The sequence below is a fragment of the Clupea harengus genome, chromosome 4 (genome assembly GCF_900700415.2).
Source record: "Clupea harengus chromosome 4, Ch_v2.0.2, whole genome shotgun sequence".
NCBI classification, from domain to species: domain Eukaryota; kingdom Metazoa; phylum Chordata; class Actinopteri; order Clupeiformes; family Clupeidae; genus Clupea; species Clupea harengus.
In genome coordinates this window covers 18,067,973-18,079,949 of record NC_045155.1, presented here as the reverse complement: position 1 = coordinate 18,079,949, position 11,977 = coordinate 18,067,973, and the positions used below count along the sequence as shown (strand labels likewise).

The window sequence follows — 11,977 nt, the reverse complement described above, 5'->3', positions numbered from 1 at the left end:
GACTGTGTCGACGAAGCTCACAGTGGACAGGTCCAGGATGACGGAGTGTCTCCCGCTCTGCGCGTCCTCCATCACCCTGTCCTCCGTCTTCTCGTCTGGCTCCCGCTCGAAGCCCTCGTTCACGCAGCCGTTACTGCACTGGGAGTCCTTGCGTAGATCAGCTTTGGAGCCGCGCCGGTGAACTGAGCCAGGCGTCTCATTGGCTGAGATGCTGAGCACCCCGTTCTGTAACATGGTGATGAGACTGCTTAGCAACAGGTAGAGGGCACCTGGGTTACTGCCAGCACTCTGTTTAAGTTAGCTGAGCTTAGGAACCTTTGATTTACCAAGCATGTTATGTAAGTGTGTGCCACTGAATATTTGATCTCTGATGGTTTGAGTCAACACCACCTCTATCACCCCAACATACACACACACACACACACACACACACACACACACACACTCCATGTTATCACAGACATCCTAGTGGGTGGCAGCATGATTACATCCCCGTGCACTTCCATTAGGGGTGTGTTTGAATGCAAACGCAGGTTAAAAGCATCTATACAAACCTCATCGCCTCGACCGCATTATGGGTGGAGGCCACTATCTGTGAGTGTGTGTGCCTGCCCACAGATGCTACTGATGGACTGTTTCTCTCACCTTCCCAGCATAACTGCTCAGAATAGGAACTCATAATGTGGGGCTGGCCACATTAATGGGTCACAAGGCAGTGCCTCTGGCCTGCTTCAGTGGCGGGCGATGGATGGAGCGGACTGAAGTGAGGTCAATAATGCGCTCATCCCCACATAGTTTCCACTTCACGGAGAGATTTCAAGAGCAGCATACAGAAATGCTGACCTGTGTGTGTTAGTATGTGAGTGTGCTGATCGTTGTCCGTAGGCAGTGTGTGTGAGTGTGTGAGTGTGTGTGTGTGTGTGTGTGTGTGTGTGTGCGAGTGTGTGTGTGTGTGTGTGTGTGTGTGTGTGTGTGTGTGTGTGTGTGTGAGTGTGTGTGCTGTGTGCTTCAGTGGACCCACTCACTTCTCTCTTTCTCTCTTTCTTGGCCGCCTTCTCCTCTTTGGCTTGTAAACGTTTCTGTTTTGCCGCCTGCTTCTTTTTCCGTTTCAGCAGCTTATTGATATTGATCTCACTCTGAGAGCGATGGAGCAACCGAGAGAGAGGGAGGAGAGAGGGAGAGAGAGAGGGGGAGGGAGACAGACATGCGTTGGAGAGAAGGAGGAAAGCAGAGAGAGAGAGAGAGGGAGATGGGATGATAATGAGAATCTTGTAATATGTGCAGATTCATATCGTTCCTCCCTGTCTGCCTCACGTTCTTATGGATCTGAATGTGGAATGCGTGAGTGATGGGGTACCTTCTCCTCCAGGGCCTCCCTGTAGAGATCAGCGTTGGCGTAATACAGAGTAACGGAAGAGCGGAATATAGTGATGCCTGGGAGCTCCTTGGCCTACACGCACACACAGAACCACACAAGCTGTAAACACACATGCACAGCCAAGACAGAAATACATTCACACGTGGGCCAAAAACGAATAAACACTCTCACAAGCAGACATACAGGCATACACAAAGCTAAGCACATCAAACACACTTCACACCCACACTAATACACAGACACATATGTACACACACATGCACATGCATACTATAAACATACACACTCATAGAGATTGCACAAACACATTTGTGGGGATATTATTGTAGCAGAATTATTTGCAAATGTGTGTAGCGGTCACGTCTGTGCTGAACCCTGCTCTGGCCACGCCCCCTTCAGCACACTCACACACCCGATACAGCCTGACATTCTCACTCCCAGCTGCATTTCATCACCATTCACAACCCCCTCATTGCACTCAGCTGCACTTCACTCATTCACCTGATCCCACACACCTGGCTCTCACCCGATCACATAATCACATGTACCTGTTTCACACCCCATATACACTCCTCACTTCCCTCACTGTCCTGTCGAACAAGGACCTAAATCCTAGGACTACAGCTCCCGACGGAGTTTCTCCACCACTTTGCGATTTCCAGATCGCTTTGTTCGCGCGTTCCCGTTTGGTGATCTCCATGTCACCACCACAGCCTGTTCCCTCAATCCTGTTTGGTGATTTCCACAGCCTGACTTGGCGACTTTCAGGTCGTTCTAGTTCTTGTATTTAGTTTCGTGTTTCTCTCGTGCTCTTTGTTTCCGTGCAGAGCCCTGGCCTCACGTGATTGTTTCAATTCTCCCTAATTTAAATATCTTCTGTGTTTTTCCCGTTTTGGACTTGTCTTCTCTGCTATAGTGTCCTGCATTAGTTTTGTGTTTTCCCCTGTGCCCTAAGCTCTGGCTTGTTCCAATAAACTCTATCTCCCAGCATTCCCTGTGTCGTAGACATTCCATGACAGTAACTGTATCTCAGTCCATGTGTGCATAATCACATTAGAAAATGTGCACAAGAACCTGCAAATGTGCATTCAGAATCTGTGTGTGCTTAATCAGATTTGCAAACGTGTAAAACCATCTTTAAATGTGAAATGAGAGTGGCAAGTGTATCTGAGACTAACCTATAAATGTGTGCATAGGTCTGTGAATGTGCACACATTTACAGATTAGTCTACATTCACAGACCTATGCACACATTTATAGATTTCTTTACACATTCACAGATCTATGCACACATTTATAGATTTGTCTACATACACAAATCTCAATACACTTGCAAATCTCAGTACGCATTAAGAGATTGTTTCATACATTTACAAATCTGATTATGCACACATGGATCGAGGTACCGTCACACAACTCCACACACACATTTGCAAATAATTATGTTACAATAATATCCCCATAACAATGACTTTCCTGATGATTCCGCATATTCTGTGGGGTAGAAATAGATGGCTTTTACCTCCTCATATGCCTCTGTGTCCAGGTAGAGTTCTGTCCCAGATACCCAGCCAAGCAGAGAATACCTAGGACTGATAGAGAAAGGAACAGTGGGATAGGGACAGATAGGGACAGATAGGGACAGACAGAGACAGACATGGAGAGAGACAATCGGTCATCATGAGTGTTTCAGACATAATCACATAATGATACAGTGATGTAGACACTCACGCACGAACACACATTCACAAATGTAGACACACACGCGCGCACACACAGCCCCCCCCCCCCCCCCCCCATACACACACACACACACACACAAAGCCACTCACAGCTGAGTTCTAAAGATGACAGTGAGGAGGCTGAATGCGATGGAGGCGGCCAGACCCAGATCCAAATTGAGCAGAATCGTGCAGGTGCATGTCACCACCCATATCAGCTACAGCACACACACAGGCAGGTTAGTGAGAACACACACACACACACACACACACACACACAGACACACATACACATAGACATACACAGACATAGAGCGATGGACATACAGGCAAGCTAGTGTACTGGCAATCATACACTACAATAGCATATATTCCTGCTTCTTTCAATAGGGTTCTCAAGGGCAGACCAAAGAGTATGATAGCTACACTTAACAGTATGCCGTTTCTGAGCACAGAGGTTACAGTGTATGGTTCAATCTGGGTTTCTGGCCAGGGTTGTTTTGTTATAAGAATGTTTTGATTTGATAACATGCAGGATAGGGACTGAATGAGCTGTCCTTACCAGATCTACTTTGTTACTCTTCCACAAAGCGGGGATGTCCATGTACTGTTTAAACATCCCCTTCAGATTCACGAACACAATGGTGGCAAGAACAGCCTGTAGCAAAGAGACATATAGATACATGAGAGTCAGCCTGCTGATCTGGTGACAGTCAGGGTGCTGTGGAGAGAAGGATGCATGTGGGGGGGCAGGAAGAGTGTACCTTGGGTAGTTCCTCGAAGAGTGAGCCCAGCTTCAATACAGTGACCAGCACGATAAGTGCAGAAATGGCCCCCGCCACCTGAAAAACACACAAGCATCAGTATGTGTGTGTGTGACTCTGCATATGAGTGCATGCATGTGTAGAGCTGAAGCAGTTTGGCATTATGTGTAGAATATGTGTGTAGACATCACTCCCTGCCCACCATTATGTGTAGAATATGTGTGTAAACATCACTCCCTGCCCTCTGTTATGTGTAGAATATGTGTGTAGACATCACTCCCTGCCCACCATTATGTGTAGAATATGTGTGTAACATCACTCCCTGCCCTCTGTTATGTGTAGAATATGTGTGTAAACATCACTCCCTGCCCTCCATATGATAGCCACTAGTTATAATATGATCCATTTTCTGGAAGAGTAGATTACCCTGTATTACTAATTTACACTTGTAATAAACATTTAATAAACATTAAACATTTATTACATAGATTAGTAATTGTGTGTGTGTGTGTGTGTGTGTGTGTGTGTGTGTGTGTGTGTGTGTGTGTGTGTGTGTGTGTGTGTGTGTGTGTGTGTGTGTGTGTGTGTGTGTGTGTGTGTGTGTGTGTGTATTTACGTGTGTGTGTGTGTGTGTGTGTGTGTGTGTTTCACCTGGGTCTTTCCCCCTGTGCTCTCCTGGATCAGACTGCGAGACAAAGAGGAGGTGACAGAGTAGCACTGGAAGAAGCTCCCCACCGAATTACTGAGGCCCAACGCTACCAGCTCCTGAAAAACACAGGCAGGATCAAGGATCAATGTGTGAGGCTGTGTGGGCGTGTGGGTGTGTGGCTGTGTGTCTGTGTGTGTGTGTGTGAGTGTGTGTGCGTGTGTGTGTGTGTGTGTGTGTGTGTGTGTGTGTGTGTGTGTGTGTGTGTGTGTGTGTGTGTGTGCGTGCAAGTGTGTGTGTCTGTGTGTGTGTGCGTGCATGTGTGCATGTGTGTGTGTCTGAGTGTCTGTGTGGGTGTGTGCGTGCGCGAGTGTGTGTGTGCCTGTGCAGGTTTGTGTGTGCGTTCACATGTTGCTCAAGAGGTCCATTCAAGCAAATAGACGCGGAGACACCAGTAATACCTGGTTGCTGTCTACTTTATAGCCATGCTTAAGGCCAAAGGTCTTGCCCAGGGAGATGTTGATGGCGTAGCCAACCACTGCTATGGCAAAGGCCTCTCCGACCAGGGAGGGGAACAGGGTGAAGTTGGGCACGCGTGGGGCCACCAGGCTGAGAGGGAGGAGACAGAAACAGAGCACTGCTGGTTGACAGATGACTCAACTGAAAGTGTGGTCATCGCTAAATCTGATGCTAAAATGCTATTAGCTATTGGGTAGACATGTAGCAGACAGTTGAAATGTTTACAGGTAACTGGGTTCCAAACCCCATGTGGAATTCCTAAGGTTCTAGGTTAAAATGTGGCTACACACTGAGGTGGCTTCTAGCTTGGGGCCTGCTGGTGTTGCTGCCTCTCCGCCTTGGGTTTTATAGGATTTGATGGTTTAAAGGGGTTTCCTGTGGTTGATTGGGGTCAGTTGTGGAGTGTTGTTCTCACTAAGGTCGCCTCATCAACCTGCCTACCCGTATTAGAAACAGGATTGACATTTTATCTTTTGTTTTATTTTATTTCTCTTGACTTGCTGTGTGTTATTTGCACCAAAATGCTGTACAGCAGCCCTGCAATGTAATCCTCAATGGTTTAAAATTCAGAGGTGTTCTGACGCTGAATCAAAATGACTTATTTTGCTGGCAGAAGTGTCAGCGAGATAAAGGTTGTATTGATGCCAAGGTGAAAAGTAGAAACGTAGTAGCTGTCAGCACCTGGCCCACAGAAACCCTTTGTTCTCTATATTACAAGACAATGGTTATTTCTCAAAGCCACCACACCAGAGAAGGGTTTAGCAACAATTTTGAAATATTTTCTATGACTATGATTTTTTTGTTCCAGATTGCATACATTCATATCACTATGTACTTCCTGAGGACCGTCACTTTCTCAATGGTATTTCTGGATGGGACATGGGCATGGCCCTGCAATGCATGCTGAATCATCCATCTCTTTTAATGACACTTCTAATGATGATACACAAACATCAGTAATACTCCCTCTGAAATTCCCCACGCTTGCAAAAGCACTCACAGGCTGCCTGCAAAGCTAAAGGTTCTGCATTCGAATATTTCCTTTTTGCTGGTGGAAAAAGGGGTCGGCCTGGAATGCAGTCCTCAAAGATGAAATGGCGACGGTGGTGTTAGTCAAACAACTTCACATCAGACGAGTCATAATAGAACAAGAGATCGAGAGATCTTTTATGGATTTCAGGTGCTAGAAAGCATGTTTCCCTCCGGAAGTACTGCAGAGTGGAGAAAGGGAAGCCTTAACCTAAGCACCTTCCACTAGCAAATCAATAAGTGGATAAGATGAGGGTGGAAGCTCCAGCTCCAGCTCCAGAGGAGTCTAGCCCTGACCTCTAATGCCCCCTCTCAATGGCTTCTCTATCAGAACTGAAATGGAGCTGAAATGCAATTCAAAGCAGCCAGACACAGTATAGTAGTCTGCCTCGCCTCTGGTCTTGCCCTGTACCTCTGCTATCTGTGCTTTCTGTTATGTCTTTGACACAGATTATGAAGCTTCAAGGCCATGACATGCACACAAAATGACTTGTATTCATGTGACTTGATGACATGCACACACACACACACACACACACACACACACACACACACACACATGAACACACACACACACATGGTGGAAGTGTATGCAACTTACCCACTTGGAATCTCCCCAACCACATGAACATCATATATCTCATTGAGATTCCCATAATAGGAGACCACTGTTGCTCCAATGATCTGGAAACAAAAATCACTCTCCATCAGGTTTTTCATGTTCCATTTCATGTCAGTGAAGATGACATTGATTAATAGTACATATTTGCAATGTAAAATAAATAAGTTCATGTTAACATGTGTACAGGGGTCCTCCTAAGTGTATGTCTGGTGTGAATGCAACCACATTTTGGACAAGACTGCCCTCTCCTGGTCTTCATTGACAATTGCAAATACCCACATAAAAATCAGAGGGAGAATGAGAAATGTACAGGAAAATAGAATCCAAGAATCAAGGCCCATGGTCACCATTTCAGCATGTTAAAGAACAAGAAAACCATATAACATATAAGCCTGCCCAAGTGTTATCAGGTAACCTACTCACCACTATAAGCTCAATAGGTATGGGAAGCGGTAGTTTTTTGCTGTAATAGGAGTTTAACTCCTTGACAGTAATCAGGACAGCCAGGGACACCAAACTGACCACCAGAATGGCGATATTAGTGCCAGGTAGCCGATAGAAGAGGTCTAACAGTATCTGCAACGAAGGGAAGGTTGCAATGTTATTTACATCCAGCAGGGGGAGGCATGAATGCTGTTAATTGACATCTGAAGGAAAAATGAGTTGGTTTGCTGGTTCTGCATAGATTGACGATTAGTTTAAATTCAGTACAATATAAACAATATTTTTAGCGTTATTGTGAGCAGTATGTTGTGGGGATTTGGATGTTTAGATGTGTGCATAAATCCAATGTGTGTTTGTGTGTGTGTGTGTGTGTGTGTGTGTGTGTGTGTGTGTGTGTGTGTGTGTGTGTGTGTGTTTGAGAGAGCACCTGTCTGAATGAAACTCACATATATCTGTGACAGCGGCCCACCATAGCGGTCAGGGCTAATCCCAAACAGGTACTTCAGTTGAGAGACGACCACATGTGTGGCTGCTCCTGTCGTGTAGCCTCTGACCAGAGGCTCCGACAGATACGTCACCACAAAGCCAAACCTCACCAACCCCAGCAACACCTAATGAATAGGGGGAGAGAGGGGGGGGGAGAAAAGCAGTGAAAATGAAGAACAAATACGACAGACAATGTCTTAAATCAAAAGTATAAATAAGTTATGTTCAATGACAACTGGAACCACACCTGAAAGATTCCACTAAGTAAGGTGATTGATGTGGCTATTTCCACCCGGTATGCATCTCTGGCTGCTATATCCACGACCACACCCTCAGAGGACCCGTTCGTAACATTACCAATAAAGTTAGCATCCGGTGCTAACCGTTCAGCCACGCTACCAATCATGATGCTGATGACAGCAAATGTACCTTCACAGGGCATATGCATGGATATTACAGAAATACAGACATACATACACACACACACACACACACACACACACACACACAAGAGAGGGATAAAAAGATATGTAAAATGTACAGATAAGACAGAAAATATAGAGCATCTATCTTACATAAAAATATAGTCTGCATAGTTGTAACCCAACTACTCACCTATGGAGATGTGTTTGGAGGTACCGAAAATGAAGTAGACGAGTACAGGGTAGAAGGACGTGTATAGTCCATAGACTGGTGGTAGCGAGGCCAGCAGAGCATACGCCATCCCTGCAAACACAACAGACACAGCATGCAGTGCAGTCAGTGGCACTTGCATAAAGTTTAGACCTTTTCAATAGAGTGAAAAGACTTTGGCATTCCATAATCAGTCAACATATTTTTTTTATGTCAAACATTTATTTGATAATTTTAATGGTTGGTGACATAATTGTTTTCTGTTTGTTCTTTACGATATCATTGGCCCTTGGTTAAGTTTTCAGAATAACGATAAATCTCACAAAAGCGAAGATTCAAACACACAAAGTAACCTTATCTTAACTTGCTAACCAGGTTCCTCCATGCTCCCTGGTGGTTTCAGTGAGTGGAGAGGCAGTGTTTTGGGTGCTGGGAAAGCTCACCTTGCGGCAGGTGCATGATTCCCACGCTAATGCCGGCGATGAGGTCCCCCAGGCCATTCTCACGGATGTTGTAGTGGGGCAGCCAGGAGAGGACGGGGAGCCAGGAAAAAAGCCAGCCCTTCAGCCTGGGCAGAGAACACCTGAGGCCAGGGAGGAGAGAGATGGATGGGGGGGACGAAAATGGAGAAACAGATCAGGACAGGGAAGAGGACAAGGAGGAGAGAGAGAAATGATGGAGGTGGAGGGGGGTGGGAGAAGAAGTAACAAATGAGAGAGAGGATGATGAGTAAGTGAGTTGGAGAGGAAAAGAGAAAGAAGGATGAAAGACAACGGTAGTGGAGAGAATAAGATGCAAGGATGAGAGAGTGGGAAAGGTGGAGGAGGGTGAAAAAGGTGAAACAGGTAATAAGAGAGATGATGATGGGTAAGCAGAGGGGGGTGGGAGAAGATAGGAGGACAAAGGTGAAGAGTGGAGGATGATCAGAGTTCTAGTAGAGGAAGGTGAAGAGGGATGAGTAAAAGTAACAGCGCTAGGGAGAGTGCGAAAGGAAGGAGAGAAATGGTTCACTTGGAATGCTGCACACCAACTGGAGAATTTAGGGAATTCCAAGGCCGCCTCAGGCCATGTGTGCAGACCAGGAGGACCATATCAGCAAGGTATGCAAACATCATAGACCCTTATCCTTGCATATGTGTGTTTGGTGCAAGTCATGTCTGTGTTCTATCCAGGCCCTCAACAGCTTACACAGTCCCAGCCTCTTAGAACCACCATTTAGATGAAATGCTGATATTATTATATGAATAAAGACCACGTGTTTGTAGAGTTGTGTAAGAGTACGTGCGTAAGAGGATGTGGGTCTGTTAATTTTTTGACAATGAACATTGCTAAAATGAGCTGATGCACAGAAAAGTGAACTTTGTACTTTGAGACTCAAAAGGACACAAAGCTACACCTGAATGACTGCAACCCCAAACACACACACACACACACACACACACACACACACACAGACAGATATCACACTGACGCTAACATAAAGCTACACCTGAATGACCGCAACCCCAAAGAAACACACACACACACACACACACCCACAGACAGATATCACACTGACGCTAACACTCCCCTGGAAAGATTCAAGGAACACACTTCCTCCTCTGAATGATATTAACCCTAGTTGGGTTATCCTTTGGCCAAACTAAGACTCATCACTACATTCATTGGAAAGACACACATACAACACACATACAGTCTCTCATACAGCAAAAGATGACCTCACATCATTCAGTTCAAACTTCAATTAAAAATGAAAGAAAAAAAAAGTCTAAAAGCGTTTCTAATGCAATGGACGAAGGGGTGGGAATCCCACCAGATGCCACAAGCTCACTGTATCTGTCCATCTAATGCAGGTCATACTCAGCAGGTTTTGAATATTCAATTTAATTTTATTTATGTAGCACCAAAACAAGTAACTTACAAAACTGCATCATTGAGTGGAAATGTTACATGATCTGTATTTATTAAACTACTTATATATGATTTTATTTACTTTTTGTTTGTTGGTAAAAGACAGATATCATCCTCAAACGCACACCCGCAAAGCATCCACAACTCTCAGAAATGCAGTGGATTGACTTCAGTGTAATCATTCGTGGTAATAGTAATCCCTAACCTTGGCATTGTTTTCACAACGTTAGTACTAAGTCATGGCCTCTAAGTCTTACAATGTTTTACATTGCCTTATATTGTATTTTTTTATTACATTGTATTTTTTTCAACAAAGTACTTTAAGGTTGCACTGAAACATCTCTACAGAGAGACTCTTGAAGTCTGTTCTACATAAAACAAATTACATTAGATAAAACAACTGGATCACTATAATGAATGTGGGGCTTCTTACCGCACTGACTCACGCAGACGCTTCTTCAGGGAGGGCCCTCGGGTGCAGGTCCGCTTTCGGGCCACCTCGTCCAGGCTGAGCTCGTCCAGTATGCTCCTGTCCACACTGAACTCCCTCTTGGGCTCAAACACCCCCATTCTCATCTGTCTTCCTTTGCCTCAAACCAGTCACCAGATCCAAAGTCAATAGCTATCACTTGTGGGTGAAAAGGACACACTCGAATACTGAAAAAAATGTTTTTTTTTTGGTCCAACAAAACAAGCAGCAAATACTGAGAGAGGCTTATCACAGTTGGTTATGTTGTGGCAAATAAATCCAGAAAGTTGTCAACAGTGTCTGATGTGGTTCTAACAGAGAATAACATGATAGAATGGCAGAACAGCACCCGGGCACCTCTCTTTATCAGAGGAACCCCACCACGCCTTCTCAAGCTATCACACACCCCCTACATGGTGCAACACACACTCACATTAGGGAGGGACACACAGTGTACAAGACAGGGCCCCTGGATTAACCTTGGGAAAGCACAGGTGCCAAACAGTGTAAACATTCTCCTTTAATCTGTCTATCTCTCCTCCTCCCAGACACACACACATGCACACATGCACACATGCACACGCACACGCACACGCACACGCACACGCACACGCACACAAGTTTTTACTACCTACATTTACGAGTGTCACAGTGCAGTTGTTTCATTATGTCTTTATGACTCCCACCCACTGAAGCTTTGCACTGTCAAAAAACATTATTTTTTCTTCTTTGGCTGAGGATTCAGGTTTTATTGGCCTGAATGTCTTGAAGACACGGGTGTGATTACAGGGTGAGGGCAAGACCTTTAAACTTCAAATGGTTTTGTCTTCAACCAAAAAAAGAACACAGTGTCCACATTGGGTTTTGTGGGGCGGTGTGGTACCGATCGCCTCCAGCTCAGCGTCGGAGAGACCAAGGAGCTCGCCCCCCAACTCCTAGCTGGATGGTCTGGAGGCGGTTGCGGAGGAGAGAAGGCAGAGGAAGCTGGACGGTTTCTATTTTTTTGTAAATATGTGTATGTTTAGTTCCTATTCCTGTTGTCCTATTCACTTCAAAAATCTTGCTGCTATTACACCTAACGGGTTTAATAAAAGTTTATCTTATCTTATCTTATCTTATCTTAGCTTGTTCCAAAGTCCATATGAACTGTGATGAGGAATGTCACCAGGGATGAATGAAAATCCAAATCAAAACCATGCAGTTCTGCAAAAAACCCACGTTTTGGCACTGTCCTTTTTGACTTCCATTGGAGGAAGTTCACATCCACACAGCCTACCCCAGAAGCTAATGATGACCAGTCTCTTGTCCACAACACCAGAGCAGCAGAGGTTCATGTAGTGAGGCTTAGTTGCTGA

At 45.2% G+C, this 11,977-nt stretch overlaps 1 protein-coding gene across 2 annotated transcripts in view; it reads right to left on the bottom strand.

Moving 5' to 3' along the window:
• si:ch211-117c9.2 (solute carrier family 26 member 6) overlaps positions 1-11,040 on the bottom strand; it is a 15,682-nt gene extending 4,642 nt beyond the window's left edge. The window contains exons 1-16 of one of the 2 annotated variants that reach the window (XM_031566536.2): positions 10,587-11,040; positions 8,686-8,825; positions 8,225-8,335; positions 7,857-8,038; positions 7,570-7,734; positions 7,103-7,255; positions 6,659-6,741; positions 4,971-5,118; positions 4,515-4,628; positions 3,864-3,941; positions 3,662-3,757; positions 3,211-3,317; positions 2,901-2,970; positions 1,358-1,450; positions 1,026-1,136; positions 1-225 (exon numbers count right to left, since the gene is read on the bottom strand). The exon at positions 1-225 is cut by the window's left edge and continues 21 nt beyond it. In XM_031566536.2, coding sequence (XP_031422396.1) covers positions 1-225; positions 1,026-1,136; positions 1,358-1,450; positions 2,901-2,970; positions 3,211-3,317; positions 3,662-3,757; positions 3,864-3,941; positions 4,515-4,628; positions 4,971-5,118; positions 6,659-6,741; positions 7,103-7,255; positions 7,570-7,734; positions 7,857-8,038; positions 8,225-8,335; positions 8,686-8,825; positions 10,587-10,729 — 2,019 coding nt within the window. In that variant the 5' untranslated portion in view covers positions 10,730-11,040. The remainder of the gene's footprint in view (positions 226-1,025; positions 1,137-1,357; positions 1,451-2,900; positions 2,971-3,210; positions 3,318-3,661; positions 3,758-3,863; positions 3,942-4,514; positions 4,629-4,970; positions 5,119-6,658; positions 6,742-7,102; positions 7,256-7,569; positions 7,735-7,856; positions 8,039-8,224; positions 8,336-8,685; positions 8,826-10,586) is intronic. The other variant, XM_031566537.2, reaches the window with a different exon arrangement.
• Positions 11,041-11,977: the final 937 nt, after the last annotated feature.